General features: G+C 39.4%; 1 protein-coding gene across 2 annotated transcripts in view; it reads left to right on the top strand.

Annotated features, from left to right (window-relative positions):
* fam193a (family with sequence similarity 193 member A) overlaps nt 1-11,275 on the top strand; it is a 28,313-nt gene extending 17,038 nt beyond the window's left edge. The window contains exons 15-23 of one of the 2 annotated variants that reach the window (XM_036574909.1): nt 108-374; nt 1,560-1,782; nt 2,077-2,316; nt 2,880-3,165; nt 4,440-4,626; nt 4,870-5,103; nt 6,861-7,722; nt 8,556-8,637; nt 10,230-11,275. In XM_036574909.1, coding sequence (XP_036430802.1) covers nt 108-374; nt 1,560-1,782; nt 2,077-2,316; nt 2,880-3,165; nt 4,440-4,626; nt 4,870-5,103; nt 6,861-7,722; nt 8,556-8,637; nt 10,230-10,323 — 2,475 coding nt within the window. In that variant the 3' untranslated portion in view covers nt 10,324-11,275. Of the gene's footprint in view, nt 1-107; nt 375-1,559; nt 1,783-2,076; nt 2,362-2,879; nt 3,166-4,439; nt 4,627-4,869; nt 5,104-6,860; nt 7,723-8,555; nt 8,638-10,229 lie in introns of both variants that reach the window. The other variant, XM_036574908.1, reaches the window with a different exon arrangement.
* Nucleotides 11,276-16,187: the final 4,912 nt, after the last annotated feature.

Raw genomic sequence — 16,187 nt, 5'->3', positions numbered from 1 at the left:
GTTGTTGAGACAAATGGTGTCGATGCATCACTAGTTATAGTGCCACACTTTTTTTTAAAGCTGAGTAATCATCTCGCTTTTTTCTGATTTTATTTTTGTCTTATTAGGTAGAGCAGGTGCAGCATCCGTGTGAGTGTCATGTGTGTAACCAGGGCAGTGGGGATGGTAGTGCTGGCGGACTGGGTACACCTGCACTTCCCACCAGCCGCCTGCACACAGGGACTCACCAGTTCTTTACAGAGAAGACTGCGGCCCACCCAGCACTGCACCTCTACCCCCACATACACGGCCACCTGCCCCTGCACAATCTGTCCCACCTGCCCCGGCCCTTGCTGCCCACACTGTACTCCAGCCCTCCCCTCACTCACAACAAGGTGAGAAATGCACACCCTGTTTCATGCACACACACGTACACACCCACCAGTGGCAGCTGGTGGGCGAGTTTGAGTATTAAGTACTGTGGCAGGGGTAAAATATGGGAAGTGCTTAAAGGGCATAGTAATTTTACTTTTATTATGGCACAATCCAGTTAATCTGACCTAATCTAAGTTATTAAAAGCTAGTTGAATGAATTCACTAATTATTTTAACATTGTTCTGTAACATTATTAATCATTAGACATCATATTAAAATGAGTGTCCGCAGGTACCGTAAGGCAGATAAAAAAATTGCTTAGCTTAGAGCTGCTTGTTCTAGCGACACCATACAGTAAATATTTATGCCCTTTAAATATAGTGAAGGACAGAAAATATATATTTTAAGAATTATTTTAAAATATTATTAATAATTATTATAATTGTTATTATTATTAAGTATTATAATTAATTTCTTATCTAGCATTCTTATCTAAATTTGATTAAATGGATGAGCTGCCCATTAAGCACTCATTTATTAGGCATGTATTAACAGATATGGTCACAGTCGTGCCAGGTTTTGTTACAATAGTGACGATATATAGACACAGAATCACACATGCACTTGTAAACCATTTGTGCCTGGAAGTTCATGATGTACATTTGTACTTGTGTACGTTTTTTATCTATTTTCTGCACTACCCTCTCCTCACCAGCAGATGGTGTATTGCATCAACATTCGATCTAATGTACTGCTCAGTTCTCCAAAATAGCACTTAAACACACACTTTATTTCACTTCTTACTGGGCAGGTCCCTCACTTCATCTTTTTGGACTGATTCCTTATTTAATGAAAACGTCTTTTTCTAGAAATTATTGTAATAAACATTAACTCCATCTGCTAAAGCTCTTGATCTTAACTGGTCTTTGAAGGCTTGTGGTTAATTTCAATAAATTTATAGTATGTTTATTTTCTGGAGCAGTTTAAACCTCCAGAAAATGTATATAATTAAAAATGTTACCAAGTTTATGCTTTAGGTACTTAACATACCTTAATGTAAAAAGATCTTGGAGCATTTTTATTGGTCCATTGATCATGAAATTTTCACACAATGCAAAGTTCAGGGAGTTCGTTTTGTGTATTAAATGTGTCTCTGTGAGATATATATCTTTGTGTGTGTGTGTGTGTGTGTGTTTGTATTCTAGACTCTTCCGCCAGCCCCAACGTCTAACCATGCAGGTGGGAAGCAGCAGCAGCAGCAGGTGTTCAGCCCGGCTCTGCCGGAGCACGTGTACCAGAGTTGTTTTGGTGGAACTGGAGATTGGAATGGCTCCTTGCCTTGCCCTTCGCTCAAATTCGAGAACCTGTGGGACACTCACATGATGAAAAACTGGAACCCCAGTGTGCTGCTGCAGGAGCCACTTCCTGGTGACTATCCCTTTACCACTGAGTTTATTTTATTTAAACTTGATGCTCTGATTTCAAATGCAGTAAATAAACATAGTGTGTACAGAAATTCGTAATGTTTGACAATAAAAAGTTGTCTTCTTCTGTCTTTTTTGTGTTTAATTAAAAAGTGTGAATGCTTACATAAAACTGTTTTATGTACTCTTTTGGGTTTAAATACTCAAATTGACTGATGTTTCCCTCATACCTTGATCTTAAATGCATTTCCCTATAGTTTTGTCCTGTTTCACACCATCTTTCTTTTCTGTTACCTAGGTGACATGCTTGGTCCGCCTCTTCCCGACGTGCCCCTGCTGTCCTCAGGCTTGGATCCTGCCTCTTCCGCTGCAAGCTCCTCCTCTCTCCCTGTTCCTGAGGGCAAGGAGAAGAAGAACAGCTCTAAGAAGAAGTGTCTATTCAACTACCAAGATGCCTTTATGGAGGCCAGCGAAGTCGTGATGGTCACTTCCTCAGCCATCTCCTCAGTCTCCAGTACCGCCACCACTGTCCAGTCAAGTAATAATCACATCCACGTTTCATCTAAAAGACCCGCATCGCTAGGTAAAGAGGGTAGCCAGATGTGATTGGGTCACTAGCGGCCACAGTCAAAGCCAGTTGCTAATATTATGCTTCTCTGGTGTAATTTGTGCATTTTGCATTATGGTCAGTAATAATTATTAGGGGTGTAAAATGCATTGATTTTGGAATAATATTTTTTTTATTTGCATCAATGCAAATAAATCAATAAATGCAGAATTCCAAAGAAATGTAAAATTCTGATTGTAACCCCATGTAGATTTTTGGTCTGTATTCCACTACTGTGCTAAATATGCTGTCTAGTCTCACTTTTGTATTGAGTGCCAAAATAACTTAATTGAATTGTGATGAAATTTGAGATTTTGTAATGTATTGAATCATTTCTTAGAGAGTGGTAGAAGAATGTGAATTAATTAGTAGAGATTTACACTCCTAATAATAATAATAATAATATCAGATACTACAATTCTTTGTGATCATAAATGATGGGAGCATAACTGGGAGATTTAGGTGTTTGATACTGTTATTTTTTTTTTGTCTAGGTGAAGTATTTCACAATATAGTTAAAGAGGACCATATACAACCCAGTCCTGTCCCTGCCCCTAGGAATAGCCCCACTGGCCTGGCTTCTCTGCCCCCTCTTAATGGTCCCACTCACCCCCCTGCCCCCAACACACACCTGCCCAGTATGGGCACTCAGCCCTTCCCAAAGACTGTAACTCCAGCCCCAGGCTTCATGGACGCTCATCAGGGTCTGTGCCTGTCCACTGGAGAGCAGCCCCCTGTTCCAGTTGAAGGTCCGGTCAGTGGACCCAACAGTGTGTGCAGGTCAGTGCTTCAAGAAGTGTTTGAATTCACCTTTACTTGATTGGTTTTGTCTTGTGGAAGATTGTTATGATGTTAAATGGCCTGTTTTCCATGTTTTCTGAAATAAGAGTTTGACATAGTTTGCTAACGTTGTAAAAAGTTTTACAACATACCATTCACTCCCCAGTCCATACACGGTAACAAAAACCTGCCTGATACAACCTACACAAATGTTACCATCAGGAAAATAAATAAAAATAAATAAAGTGCCAGAATAAAGATATGGGTCCTTTGATATTTGTAAAGACTTGTCACGGAAGTTGCTATAGTGGGTTTAAGGTGTTAAACAAACTTCTCCAGGGTTTTTACCATAATGTCTCTCTGAGGCATCTGTAGCGTAGAGACAATTTCAGTGCATTCCACTGTATTTAGAAAAGATCAGAAAACCCATTAACTCAAATTACACTTACAAAAGGCAGTTGCATCAGCAAAAAAAAACAATCCTTTAAATATAAATCTATTAAAAGTGTGCTGAATGGAATAGATCAATTTTCTCTATAGTTCTTGGAGGAGCACAGCATTAAGGTCATTAAGGACTTCATATTTTTTACCAGTTCCAGCCATCATAAGAACATTGGAGCCATGGAAATGAAATTGTCTCAGTAGTTCAGCTGAGTAAAAAGTATGAAATAGTAGAAAAAGTATGGAAAAGTGTGAAGTGCACTTGGAGTGCATCATATGGAACAAATATTATTGCGGTTATATTGCTACATATTATGATTACTGAACCCTTTCTAGACTGGCCTGCAGCATTTTTTCATAAAATTATTTGTGTATGTTTATAAGAAACACAAGATTGATTCTGTAACCGATGCACTGTTTCATCCAAATAACACACACAACACAATACAACACTGTGACAGGTTAAATGTTTCATTTAAATATTTCAGCTGTTTCATCGGAATACCACACACACAACATAATACACCGCTGTGGCAGGTTAAATGTTTCATTTAAATATTGCAAACTTCTGCAGCACCATATTGTGATAATTAACAAATGATAATATCTTGCAGCATTGAAGTTCGCTCTCTCCTTCCAGAAAAAAAAATTGCTGCATTGTAGTCCAGGCTTTAAGACTGTCTTGAATTCAAGGCAAAGACCTTGAGTGAGGTATTTAGTTTAAAACTAAAAGATCCAGTGTCTCCACAACACTTGTACCTGATCTGAACATCTTTCACCAAGCTTCATTGTCCCTCTTTCAGTCCAGTGATGTGGTGCTGTTTATGTTGCAGTGATCCAGACTGTGAGGGTCATCGCTGTGAAGGAGGCGGGTCCTATGAGCACCAGGCGTACGAAGGTGAGGAGAGTCCGGATGAGGACAGCTGCTCTGAACATAGCTCCTCCACCTCCACCTCCACCAATCAGAAGGAAGGAAAATACTGTGACTGCTGCTACTGTGAATTCTTCGGCCATGGAGGGGTGAGGGAACCCACTTACTGTCTCTTGCTGTAACGCTGCTGTTCATGTCATTGCTATCATAAGAAAACCTCATTACTTTTTTTCTATTATGATTTAATGTAAACATTTTATTTAATTATTAAGACTGCAGCGTTAAGACTTTAATTGCCTGAGTATTCAAAGGAAAGGAAACTACAGGCATATTTTAGTAGTGTTACTGCCGTGAAAGATGGCTAATCCTGGTTGTGTATGTTCTGCATATAGCCACCTGCAGCTCCCACCAGCAGGAACTATGCAGAGATGCGGGAGAAGCTTCGGCTGCGGCTCACCAAACGGAAGGAAGAGCAGCAGCCAAAAAAGGAGGAGCTGGTCCTGGAGCGGGATGGGGTGGAGGACCACCGCAAGGTGGAGGACCTACTGCAGTTCATCAACAGCGCCGACAACAAACCAGCTAGCAGCACCAAAGCCGCCAAACGGGCCCGTCACAAACAGAAAAAGGTAAACAATCACTTCCAGCTGTAGTTTTACTATACTGCTTATACACAATTACATAATTGTTTCATTTCTTACATAGTAAATGTCCAAATGCATCAAGCCAAAGAGTAAGAAATAGTGCCAACTAAGGCCAGTTAATGATTGCCTTCCATCAGTCTTTTGTGAAAATTTGCCATCAAACATACTAACAACTTCAGGTGACTGCTGACACACACATACATACTCAGTGTGCTTGCGGGAAAGAAAATGAATCTCCATAGCACTAGTGTGTATTTTAAATCTCTTCCATTTAAGAATTAATGTTGTGCTAAGATTGTTTTGGGAAATTCAGCCTTGTTTGACAAATAGTTACATGCTAAACATTTTAATATGTTTCCTTGTGCTTAGAGAATATTAAAAACCCCATTGACTTATAATAGAAGCCAGTGAGCAGTTGTATCAGCAAAAAAGCTCGATCATGTGAAAAGTAAGTTTGAAAATATGCTGGATGGTCTAGATCAGTGTGTGTATTCCCCTTGTTCTTGAAGGACCACAGCACATACCTGATTAGGATAATCATCAACTTCAGACGGTTTAACAGTTTCAGCCATTTCAGCTTTGCAGTTGAAATTAACCAGCCCTCAGTAGTTCAGCTGATCATGCCTATACCCGCTGTCCAAAGAAAAACATCTCAAAAGCAGTAACTTTACAGTGGAAGGCAAAAACATTCTTTACTTTCAGTGTAAGTCAATAGAAAGAGATTTTATTCCAAGCAATTTTGGGGCATTTCAATTGGTCTGTTCATCATAAAATTCTCGCACAGTGTGAAAGGACAACTGCCTTGTTCAAATGTTCAAATGAGTGAGAAAAGTAAAAACCGCTAAAAATGGAGATACGTTTTTCTTTGGACAGTGACTGTATATGAAAATGACAGATGTCAGTTATATTGCTATGTATTATGATTGCAATTTGCCTTGCAATATATAAAACATTAATTAGTGAACACTTAATGTGACATACTTAAAGACTGGTGGACACTTTTTTTCCACACAATTATTGATTAATCCATACACCATACACAATACAATAAAACACTGTGACTGGTTAAAGCATTCATCTACATAATGCGAACCTCTGCATCTTACACACTAAAGTACACTCTCTCCTTCCCAGAAGAAAAAGTTGTTACATTGTAGTCCAGGCTTTACAATTGTCTGTAAATCAAGGCAAAGAGATGTAATAAGTTTTTTTGGTGCAGGAAAAACGAAAAGGTCCCTTCCACTAACGGGCTTCTACAGTGATATTTATAGTTATTTTTTTCATTTGAGAATATATGTGCACTGAAGGATTCCCTGTAAAGCTGCAACATACAAAATAATGCCGTTTGATGGTTTTGCAAGCTTTAAATGTTTGTTTCTACTAACGTAACAGAAAATCTAATAGGGTTGCTAGTGAAAACAAGCAGTATTGTAACAGTGACTAAAAATGGTATATTTAAAACGTAACATTTATACATTGTTGAAATAACTTGCTCAGTTGTTCAGAATTAAATGACAAAAGGTTTAAAAAAAAATTTGTGCTTTATCAGCAGAACTTTCATATCTGTGTTTAATCTTAATTGTTTAATTGTCTTGATCTTAACAGTTTTAAACGTTTTGTAATTGGGAATGAGATTCAAATATTATTTGTTTGAAAGTTCGGCTTGGTGTGTTGGAATGCAGTGTATGTTTCGACTAGTAACATAATCGTTGTATGTCTGTGGGTGTGCTCGTGATTTCCAGCTGGAGGAGAAAGCCCGTCTGGAGGCGGAGGCGCGGGAGCGGGAGATGCAGCAGCAGCTGCTGGAGGAGCAGAGGAGGCGGCAGGAGGAAGAGGAGGAGGCACTGAAGCAGGAGCTACTACGGCTGAAAGAGATGCGGCAGCTCCGCTCCACAAAGAAGAAGAAGAAGGAAAACAAGTCCAAAGAAGCTGCAGCCACAGCGGTTGCAAAGCCTGAAACAATTTCCCCTGCGCCAGCCCCCACTAACAACCCCCAGCCGCTGCGCCAGACCGCACAGAACGTTCTGGAGAACATGCAGAACGGCAAGACACAGCTGCTGCACGGCCTCATCCACCTCGCCTCTAAGGAGCCCCGTCTGGAGCCTGAAGTGCCAAGTTCAGCCAAGAACAGCCAATCGCCACAGCAAAGCCCAAAGAGCAGCAAAGAGAAGCCCACTGACCCTCCGGCTCTTCAAAACGGCATGTTGGTTCACCCAGAACCCAACAACAACAAGGCCAAATCCAAACAGCAGCTCAACAACACTTCCAGAACCAATGGAGAGGCCAGCAAGAAGCACACTGAGGCCCCACGAGCACCAGAGGCTGTACCTAAAACAGCCAGCATGAATGGAGCTCATACAGAAACCAGGGCCAAGCCCAGGACTTCTGAGGAGCAGTACACTGAAGCTAAGAAGGAGGAAAGGAGCAATGGGAAGAAACAGCAGAACGGAGCAAAAGAGGAGAGAAATTCCCCCATAATTGAGCCTCTGGCTGTGGAGGCGTCTCAGCAGAATGGAAAAGCTGCACCGACTGAGTCCCCTCAACCCAAAGGCAAGGCCAAGAAGAACAAGAAAAAGAAGGCAGACAAGATGAATAATTCTATAGGTGAGCACTGCTGAAGGTATTGTCTCTGATTTGTGACCCTGGCACTTGTTGCCCTACAGTGCCCAAGAACTAATGGCCTTCACCCTGGAGAAGTAATATTTTGAAGCTCTGTTTTCAGAACCCAGTTGATATGCAGTATGGATGGACAGTTCAGGTGTTTTTTTCAGATTTTTGTGGTATTCTTTGTAAAATATCCCCTCCCACACTTTACCCTCCCACATGCCTTAAAAACTTTTTATATTTGCTCCATTTTAGGCATTGTCACACATTAGTAATTAATAACCTTTAACAGTATTGAATGAACAGACATGTTCTTTCACTGAACATGTCTGCCTACATTTGGTTCACTCCCAAGCCCCGTGCAGTTTATCTGTTAAAATAGTCTGCATTCCCTGAACAGATTTTTACATAGGCATAAAAAGCAAATGTTTTTTTATTTCTATCTAAGTCATATTACTCATTTTACACACAACACTGGGAGTGAGAAAAATCTGATTTAAAGCATTTTTACCAGCATTTTTAGTAGTTAAGGATAGAATTTTGAGCTGTGCACATTTTGTAAGCTTGGTAATTGGCTTTATAACCAAAAGGTTAAGTCACTCACTCCGCATGCAGAAGACAGTTTTGAGCCTGGCCCAGGCATTCTGCTCTAATATTAGACACAGCTCTTAAGGCCACGTTTGCACCAAATGTGTTTATAATGGAAACTCATAGTATGACAGAAATATGATACATCATACTGCCCTTAAAGTCACTTTATGTGTCTTTAGTTCAGATTTATTCATTCTTGATTATTTATTCAAAAGTAAACAGTGTGTTCTGTATGTTTTTAGATGATGTGTTCCTGCCCAAAGACATTGATCTGGACAGTGTTGATATGGATGAGACAGAGCGCGAGGTGGAATATTTCAAAAGGTGCAGTGTCTCGGTTCACTTTTTACACTTACTCTTTGCTGTTGTGTTGTAAAACATATTTGATGGACTTAAAGGCAGCTTAGGTGCCTTGGGGAATGTGCAGCACAACTAGAAACAATGTTTTAGCAAAGCTATATCAGCAGCTTTTCAACTCCAGTTGTGTCCCTCAGAGACTAAGATGTGAAATGTCACAGCCTTAAACGATTTTACAGCACTTAGCACTTACATCCGTGTTGAGCAAGTGTATGGAAAGAGTGGTGTGTGAACATCTCACCACAATGATTGAAGATAAGTTTGATCCTCTCCAGCTTGCTTTTAAGCCAAAGCGAGGAGAGGATGATGTGTGCCTGACCCTCGTAGACACAGTGACTAGACATCTGGTCTGCAAATTCTTGTGGAGGAATATATACCCCGCTTGGCTGTCTTGAAAGTTTACTGGTTAATTCAGCAGGGATTGTATGGATTTACAACTTTCTGTATAACAGGCTCCAGCATATGATTGTTTATGGTTTTAAATCTAGTAATAAGGTTCTGAATGCAGGACTTCCACAGGGATGTGTTTTACCTCCTGTTCTATTTTCTGTTTACACAAATGCAATTGTTTGTAGCTTTTGTGGATGAAAAGATGACTCTACTAAAATACACAGATGATATGGCCCTGGTGACTGTTTTGGACAATAAGCATTCCCTGATTGCATATCAGAATTGTGTGGACTCCCTGACTGCATTCATTGAAGAGAGCTCTCTAGTGCTTAATATGTTAAGAAGATGTGCTGTGAAACAAAGCAAGCACCCAATGCCCTTTATCCTCTTCTTGAACCTCTACAGCTAAAGGGGGAGATAATAGAGCAGGTTGAAGCCTATAATTATCTGGGTATAGAGATAGACAAGTTTCTGTCCTTCTCCCAATGTGCTGATTCTGTTTATAGGAAGTCCCAGCACCAAGTAACTCTTCTGAGAAAGCACAGACGTATTGATTCGGAAAAGGGCAATTTGATATCTCTTAACACATCTCTTTTTGAATTAGTACTGATTTGTAATATTACATGCTGGTATAACTTTTTCTCTGCCAAGAGCAAGTGCACGTTAGAATGAGTTAATCAGGCAGGCAAAATAATTGCTACAAAGCAAATTCCTCTATCAAAACTTTTACTGTTTCTTTCCATTACTCCTGTCAGGCCGTAGCTGCAAAGTTCCACTGGCTAAAATATGTTTTTTGAGAAAGTTGTTTATCCCAATGGCTACAAATTGGCTACAAATCAGTAAATGATGTAGCTTTTTTCTAAAAGCAGCCACCACTATGAATCGATACATATGGACTGATGTGTGCATGTAAAACTTACCATGACTTGAGGAATATCATCATGATTTGGATTTTAAAGTATATTTATTAGTATGCCATTGCATATGTAATTTTAAAGTAAGTTCATTCATCATGTTGTGCTCAGCCTGTTGTACTTAAGGGATAAATGTTGTGTATGTAAGTGAGATGTTGTATGTGCTCCAGCGCATCAAAGATAAATCTCTTTCTTGTAATGACAGACCATAAAGTTTTGAATCTGACTCTGAATTCTCTCTCTGTCCCGCCACAGGTTCTGCTTAGACTCTGCCCGACAGACAAGGCAGAGGCTGTCCATCAACTGGTCCAACTTTAGTTTAAAAAAGGCCACATTTGCTGCCCACTAAAAAGCGGGCTTCCCTTGAATAGACTGGCAGGAATCAATCAGCAATCCCCTTCTCTCCCCCTCTTTCTCTCCCTTTCGTCCTCCCCCCTTCCTCTCTCACGAGGCTGACTGCTGACCCAGTGCTGCTATGCTCCAGCTGCTCCTCTGGCCTCCATTACCCACGCTGCCTTGCCTTGTCCTTGTTGCTGTGTGGTTCCTACAGAGAACCCAAACTCGGCTTATTTTCTTGCAGTACTTAGGGAGGAAAAAAGAACAACAAAGACAGGAAAAACAACTCAAATTGTTCTTCAGCAGTTTTTGTTTCCCTTTTATTCTCCTTTAAAAAAAAATTGGCGTGTGTGCTTTTTTGTCTGCAAGTTGGGCATTTCTCTTTGGCCTATACCATACACTGGGTTTCCTCTGGCCTTCCCAGTTGTCAAAAAGCTTAATATATATGTTTGGAAGAAGGCCTTGCGAAACAGACAAACAGGAAAAAAAAGATGAAATTGTTCACAAGTGGAAAAAAGCCTTTTATTTCCAGTAATTGTGGCTTCGAACACTCTTGCTCCTAGCATTGCACTTCATTACAGTTAGTTGAGAAGGGAACGGGACTAGTCTGCTTCAGCTCCCTCCCACTGGCCACTTGGTCCACACCGGGAAGATGGCTAATACTTGACCGATTGTTCTCGTTGGGTTTTTCAGTTCCATTTAACAACTGTTCAGTAAAGTGTTAAAGTTACAGTTTTGTTTTTTCTTTCCTTGTTTTTTTTTTTTTCAACTTGTAGCCAGCTTATATGAGAATCCTTTCAGAATCAAATTGAAAGAAAAGAACAATACTCACACTATCAATCTGTTATAGAGTGTATATTGTATTAACACTGAAGCCTGACTGGCTACTTTTTAACATATTGTTAAGTAATATTAAAATCTTGTCTTTCTTTTTTGAAAGATGGAAATACAGTAGAATGGCAGGACTTTGTGTCTTGTGTGTTCATTTCATTCTTCATATCATATTGAAGGTTCTTTTTGAGTCTGCTGTGGCTCAGATTAGTCTCATACACATGAGGTGGAAACATGGTGAAATTGAAGTGGTTGTAGTCTTCTGGTAAACTGTGTTGAACTTAAAAGTGGAACAGTTTCTTTTAAGAGACTTTTTTCAAAAGGACACGGTGTCTGGGATGACAAAGTCAACAATAGATTTTTACTTGATATAAGAGTTCCTTTATTATTATATCATCACTGTCCAAAAAGAAACAAGTATCTCCAAAATGGCAGGTTTATATGAGAAATCGGAGACAAGTATTACTTGGAATGAAAGCTAATGTAAAGAGATTTTATTCCAAGCAAGTTTGAAGTATTTCTGATGGTCAGTCATAAAATTTTTACATAATCTAAAGGGCAGCTGTAGTGCCCAAATGTTATAGAAAAATGTATACATTTTAATCAGTGTGGTGACTTTTAGCCACCTCTAAAATGTCTTCTAATGTTTGTCGCCTTGCACCAGCAGGTGGGAAATATAACATTAACCAGGCATGTCATGTTTCATCTCCCTGTCCCACCAACCCCACCCATCATCGAGTGAAAATGTTCAGCTAGCTCAAATGTCCCTGATACCATGTTTTACTCAGATGTCTTGGTACGGGAGGAGAATGCATTATCATTTCCAATTCTCTTGAATTTGTACAGCCTTACCTTGAAGGTGAACTTAATATGTATGGTGTTGCTGCTTTATCAAAGTGTGAAGAAGGATGTATCTAATGTCGGAAATTTTATCCCCATGTGAGTGAAGCCGTCAGCCAACAGTTAACATTATGCAAGTGACATCATGGTAATTGGTAGCTGCGAGTTTCATTTAATAATTAGTCGTGTTAGCATGTTTGGTCAAGCTATTCTTTTACCGTGATAAAAGCGTATGAGGTGTTTGTGACATAAATCTCAGCCTATTTACTTCCCTTTTATGGGATTGCAGAATGATTCTCATATTGAAACAATAGAGGCAGAATCCAACAATGAACTTCCTCCCTGACGGTCACACTTGGTATAGAAGTTGATATGTGAAAAAATGGTGAAACCTAAAGAGGGAATGGAAAACCAGCCGAACAAATTACAGAACATGGTGAAAGTCAAAACTCCCAACAAGATCCTAAACCGGTAAGGTTCGGCACCATGCGCACCTAGTTTCACCCAGGGAGTTTCCAGTTACACCAGACAGAAAAGATTCTGCCAAAAAAAAATTTCCACGAAGGGGAAAGATAAAAATCTTATGTGATAATGGCTCACGCTGAATTAACCATTTAGCTGTTTTGGATAATTTGATGCGTTACACTGAACAGTTTATATATTCTTCTGTTGTAGATGTGGCCACCCTATGACAGTTTACTGAAGACCCATAGGAAGAGCAAAGATCACATTTTTAATTGGAAAATCACTTGGATAAACTGACAAGCCACTTCATTAAGTGCACCTTCTCTTACCAAATAGGTGCATTATGTAGTTCTACAATTACACACTGTAGTCAATCTGTTTCTCTGCACACTTTGTTAGCTCCCTTGTACTCTATTCTTCAATGGTCGGGACCCAAAGCAGCACCACAAGCAGGTATCATTTGGGTGGGTCATTCTCCTCACTGCAGTGATGACATGGTGGTGTGTTAGTGTGTGTGTTGTGCTGGTATGAGTGGATCAGACACAGCAGTGCTGAGGAGTTTTTTAATACATTAGTGTCACTGCTGGACTGAGAATAGTCCATCAAAACCAAAAATATCCAGCCAACAGTGTCCTGTGGACAGCGTCCTGTAACCACTGATGAAAGACTAGAGAATGTCTAACACAAACTGTGTAGCAGATGAGCCACTGTCTCTGACTTTACATCTACAAGGTGGACCAGCAACATAGGTGGGTCTAACAGACTGGACTCACTGTTTGAAAACTCCAGCAGCATGTATATACCTGCTCTGTGGTGGTCCTTCAGGTCTTGACCTTTGAGGAACAGGATAAAAGGGGGCTGACAAAGTATGCAGAGGAACAGATGGACTACAGTCTGTATTGAACTACAAAGTGCACCTGTATAATACAGACCCGATAAAATGGACAGTGTAGAATCAAGGTGGTGTACTTAATAAAGTGGCCGGCCAGTGTAAGCATACAGTGTAGTAGCAGCAGCTATAATAACAATACATTGGGTCTATCAAAGTGGTATTATTGATTTTATTAGTAATAGAGTAAGCTACTGCTTACTTTGATGACTAATTGAGTTTGAAAAAGCCAAACAGTCAAAAAAATAAATAAATAATTAAAAATGAGCAAAAGCAAACCACGCATAGCCTCCCTACACATCTAATGAATTGTCCTAGGCTTATCTTTTTTTCCCCCTTCTTATTTAACTTAGAAATGGTTTCTTAACTAGCTGAGTCAAGTGTGGTAGATCAGGAAAGCCACTAGAATGTGGAAGGCAGGGCTACTCAAGAAGGATTATTGAGAAACAGTGCATAGAAATATGTTGAAACTGATACTCGCTGTTCAACATAAGGATTGTGCAATGCTGCTTTGAAGAAATTGAGTGCAGTCCAATGAGCTTCGTCAGGTTTTTTGCAGTTTGCTCATTGTGATGGTTCTCTTTACCAATTAAGGGTGGCAGCATGTATAATCCTACCACATAGTTAGAGCTTCCGTGCTCCAACACACCTTATTTGACTCATCAAATAATTATTAAAGTGACGGTTTGGCTGCACCCTGCGATGGACTGGCAACCTGTCCAGGGTGTTTGTCACTGGGATAGGTTCCAGCACCACCGGCGACCCAGATGATAACCGGCATGTGTGTGTGTGTGTGTGTGTGTTTGTGTGTGTGTGTGTGGTTAGGCACCAAGTGAAATATATATCCTTCCCTATTGACCAGATATACTTGATCAGGCACATTTAATCTTTTATTTTGCACCGGAGCTGCAAGGCTAATGTAGCTAACAAGTAATTATATTAGCAAACCCTCATTAGCATCATGAAATGGACAGACCTGAATCATCTTGCCTCAAACAGTGTGAAGTTGTTTGGTGATCTAATTCTAAATACATGCTGTTATTTATAAAGATGAGCAAAAATATACTACATAGCTAAAACAGTAGCAGCTGTCTTAAAGCCTAGATTTAATCAATAGGTTTGTCCATTTCAGTCATCTGCAGACTAGCCTTCAGACTGGACTTTTTGAATCATTGGTACCTAGTCGGCTTGGTAGTCTTGTGCACAGCATCTTCAGTAATTCTCACAGAACTTTTCTGACTGGATTGTATATCAGTCCGTGTGTAATTTTAGTTGGACCAGTAATGGGCCAGCATCATTCCTACACACTTATTCCCTAAAGAGTCTCCATTCTCCACACTGAAAACCTGGAAGTGTTACAGGGTAGAGAATTACAACCATTTAGAAACATTTCAACAGCATTTCTCGAAGTAGAAGAACCACTGTTCTACTGTCATGGTCAGCATGAAACTGTCTTAATGTCATTTGCCAGTTATGGTTCAATTAATTAACTGAAGGTGCTGGATCCCTATTGTTTTTGCTCAGATTAAACTGATACATTTTTTTTTGTCTGCAAAAACAAATACAAATCAAATTGTTAAGTCATACAGACATGAAAGTAAGTCAGTAGATAGTACTTCTCCTGAGACTCAGACAAACAAGATGAGCCCAATCAGCCCGAGGGAGGGTGCCCCATACCTCCTACACAGTGAGGCCTTTAGACATAAATGTAGAATCTACTAATACTGATACAAAAATGATCAAAAATACAAAATAAAATACAAAAATGAAAAAAGACCCACCTGAAAATAATTGAGACATTTTACAATTTTGCAGATCCTGCTTTTGCGAAGTAGTCCTAGGTTTTTCCTCTTTTTTCACATGAAACTGGTGTCGTATTATAAGCAAGAACCTAAGTAATGAATGATGCATCATCAAACAACATTGCAATCATACATTGTGTCAGAAATCAGACTGCTTGTCTGGTATTTTGACACTTTTTTCCAAAATATACCAATTACTATACGAAAAACAAAAGGTCAATCGGTATAAAACTTGAAAAACATTCTTGTTGAAGGCTCCTGTTCAACAATCATGACATTTTGAGGCCTTTTCATAAACTCAGGCTCCATATCATTTATCTTCTGTCTGATCAAAGGCTTTTTTTCTGATGCATTAGGCCAGCTGAACTGAATCGTGCTTGGATCTCATGTATTGCTACTTACATATTTTACACTGTATTAGGAGCTGACTGGTAAATTACAAATGGACAGTGTCTGTCATCGGACATTTAATGGATAAACTGTCACCTGGCATGATGTTTATGTATGTTTAATAAACTCGTTTTGCTAGATGAATTTCTTGCTGATAACTTACATTTGCTGCTACCATTTTTACTGAAAGTTGCTTGTTTGCCAAAAAAAGTTATTCATATCTTGATTAGAAGAATACAATTAAAAAAGAGTCCTCATTGCACTCCAGTCATTGGATGTGTGTGTTAAATTCCATCAGCAGTGCACCTGATTTAATTTAATAACAGAATGATTAGATAATCAAGATATTCAATGGTAGCTGTAAAGACTGGATTCTCTTTGGAAGTAGTTAAGTAAAAACAAAATCACAAGGTATTGTTTGTATGTTTATTTGTATTTATGCTTATGTTAGCACTTTTTTAACAAATAAAAACCTCTCGGATGAATAGCCTTACATATAATTTTCTTAGTTAGTCTAAGACTTCTGCACGGTACTGTATATTGCAATTTTATCTAATAAGCAATAACAGTGGGTTGTTGTGTTAGGTGGAATTGTGTCAATATACACTATATGTCCAAAAGTGTGTGGACACCTGCTCATCTGATGTTTCTTCTGAAAAC

This window comes from Colossoma macropomum, unplaced genomic scaffold (assembly GCF_904425465.1).
Source record: "Colossoma macropomum unplaced genomic scaffold, Colossoma_macropomum, whole genome shotgun sequence".
In the NCBI taxonomy this organism is placed as follows: domain Eukaryota; kingdom Metazoa; phylum Chordata; class Actinopteri; order Characiformes; family Serrasalmidae; genus Colossoma; species Colossoma macropomum.
The sequence above is the reverse complement of the archived record's forward strand: the minus strand, read 5'-3'. Positions and strand labels throughout refer to the sequence as shown.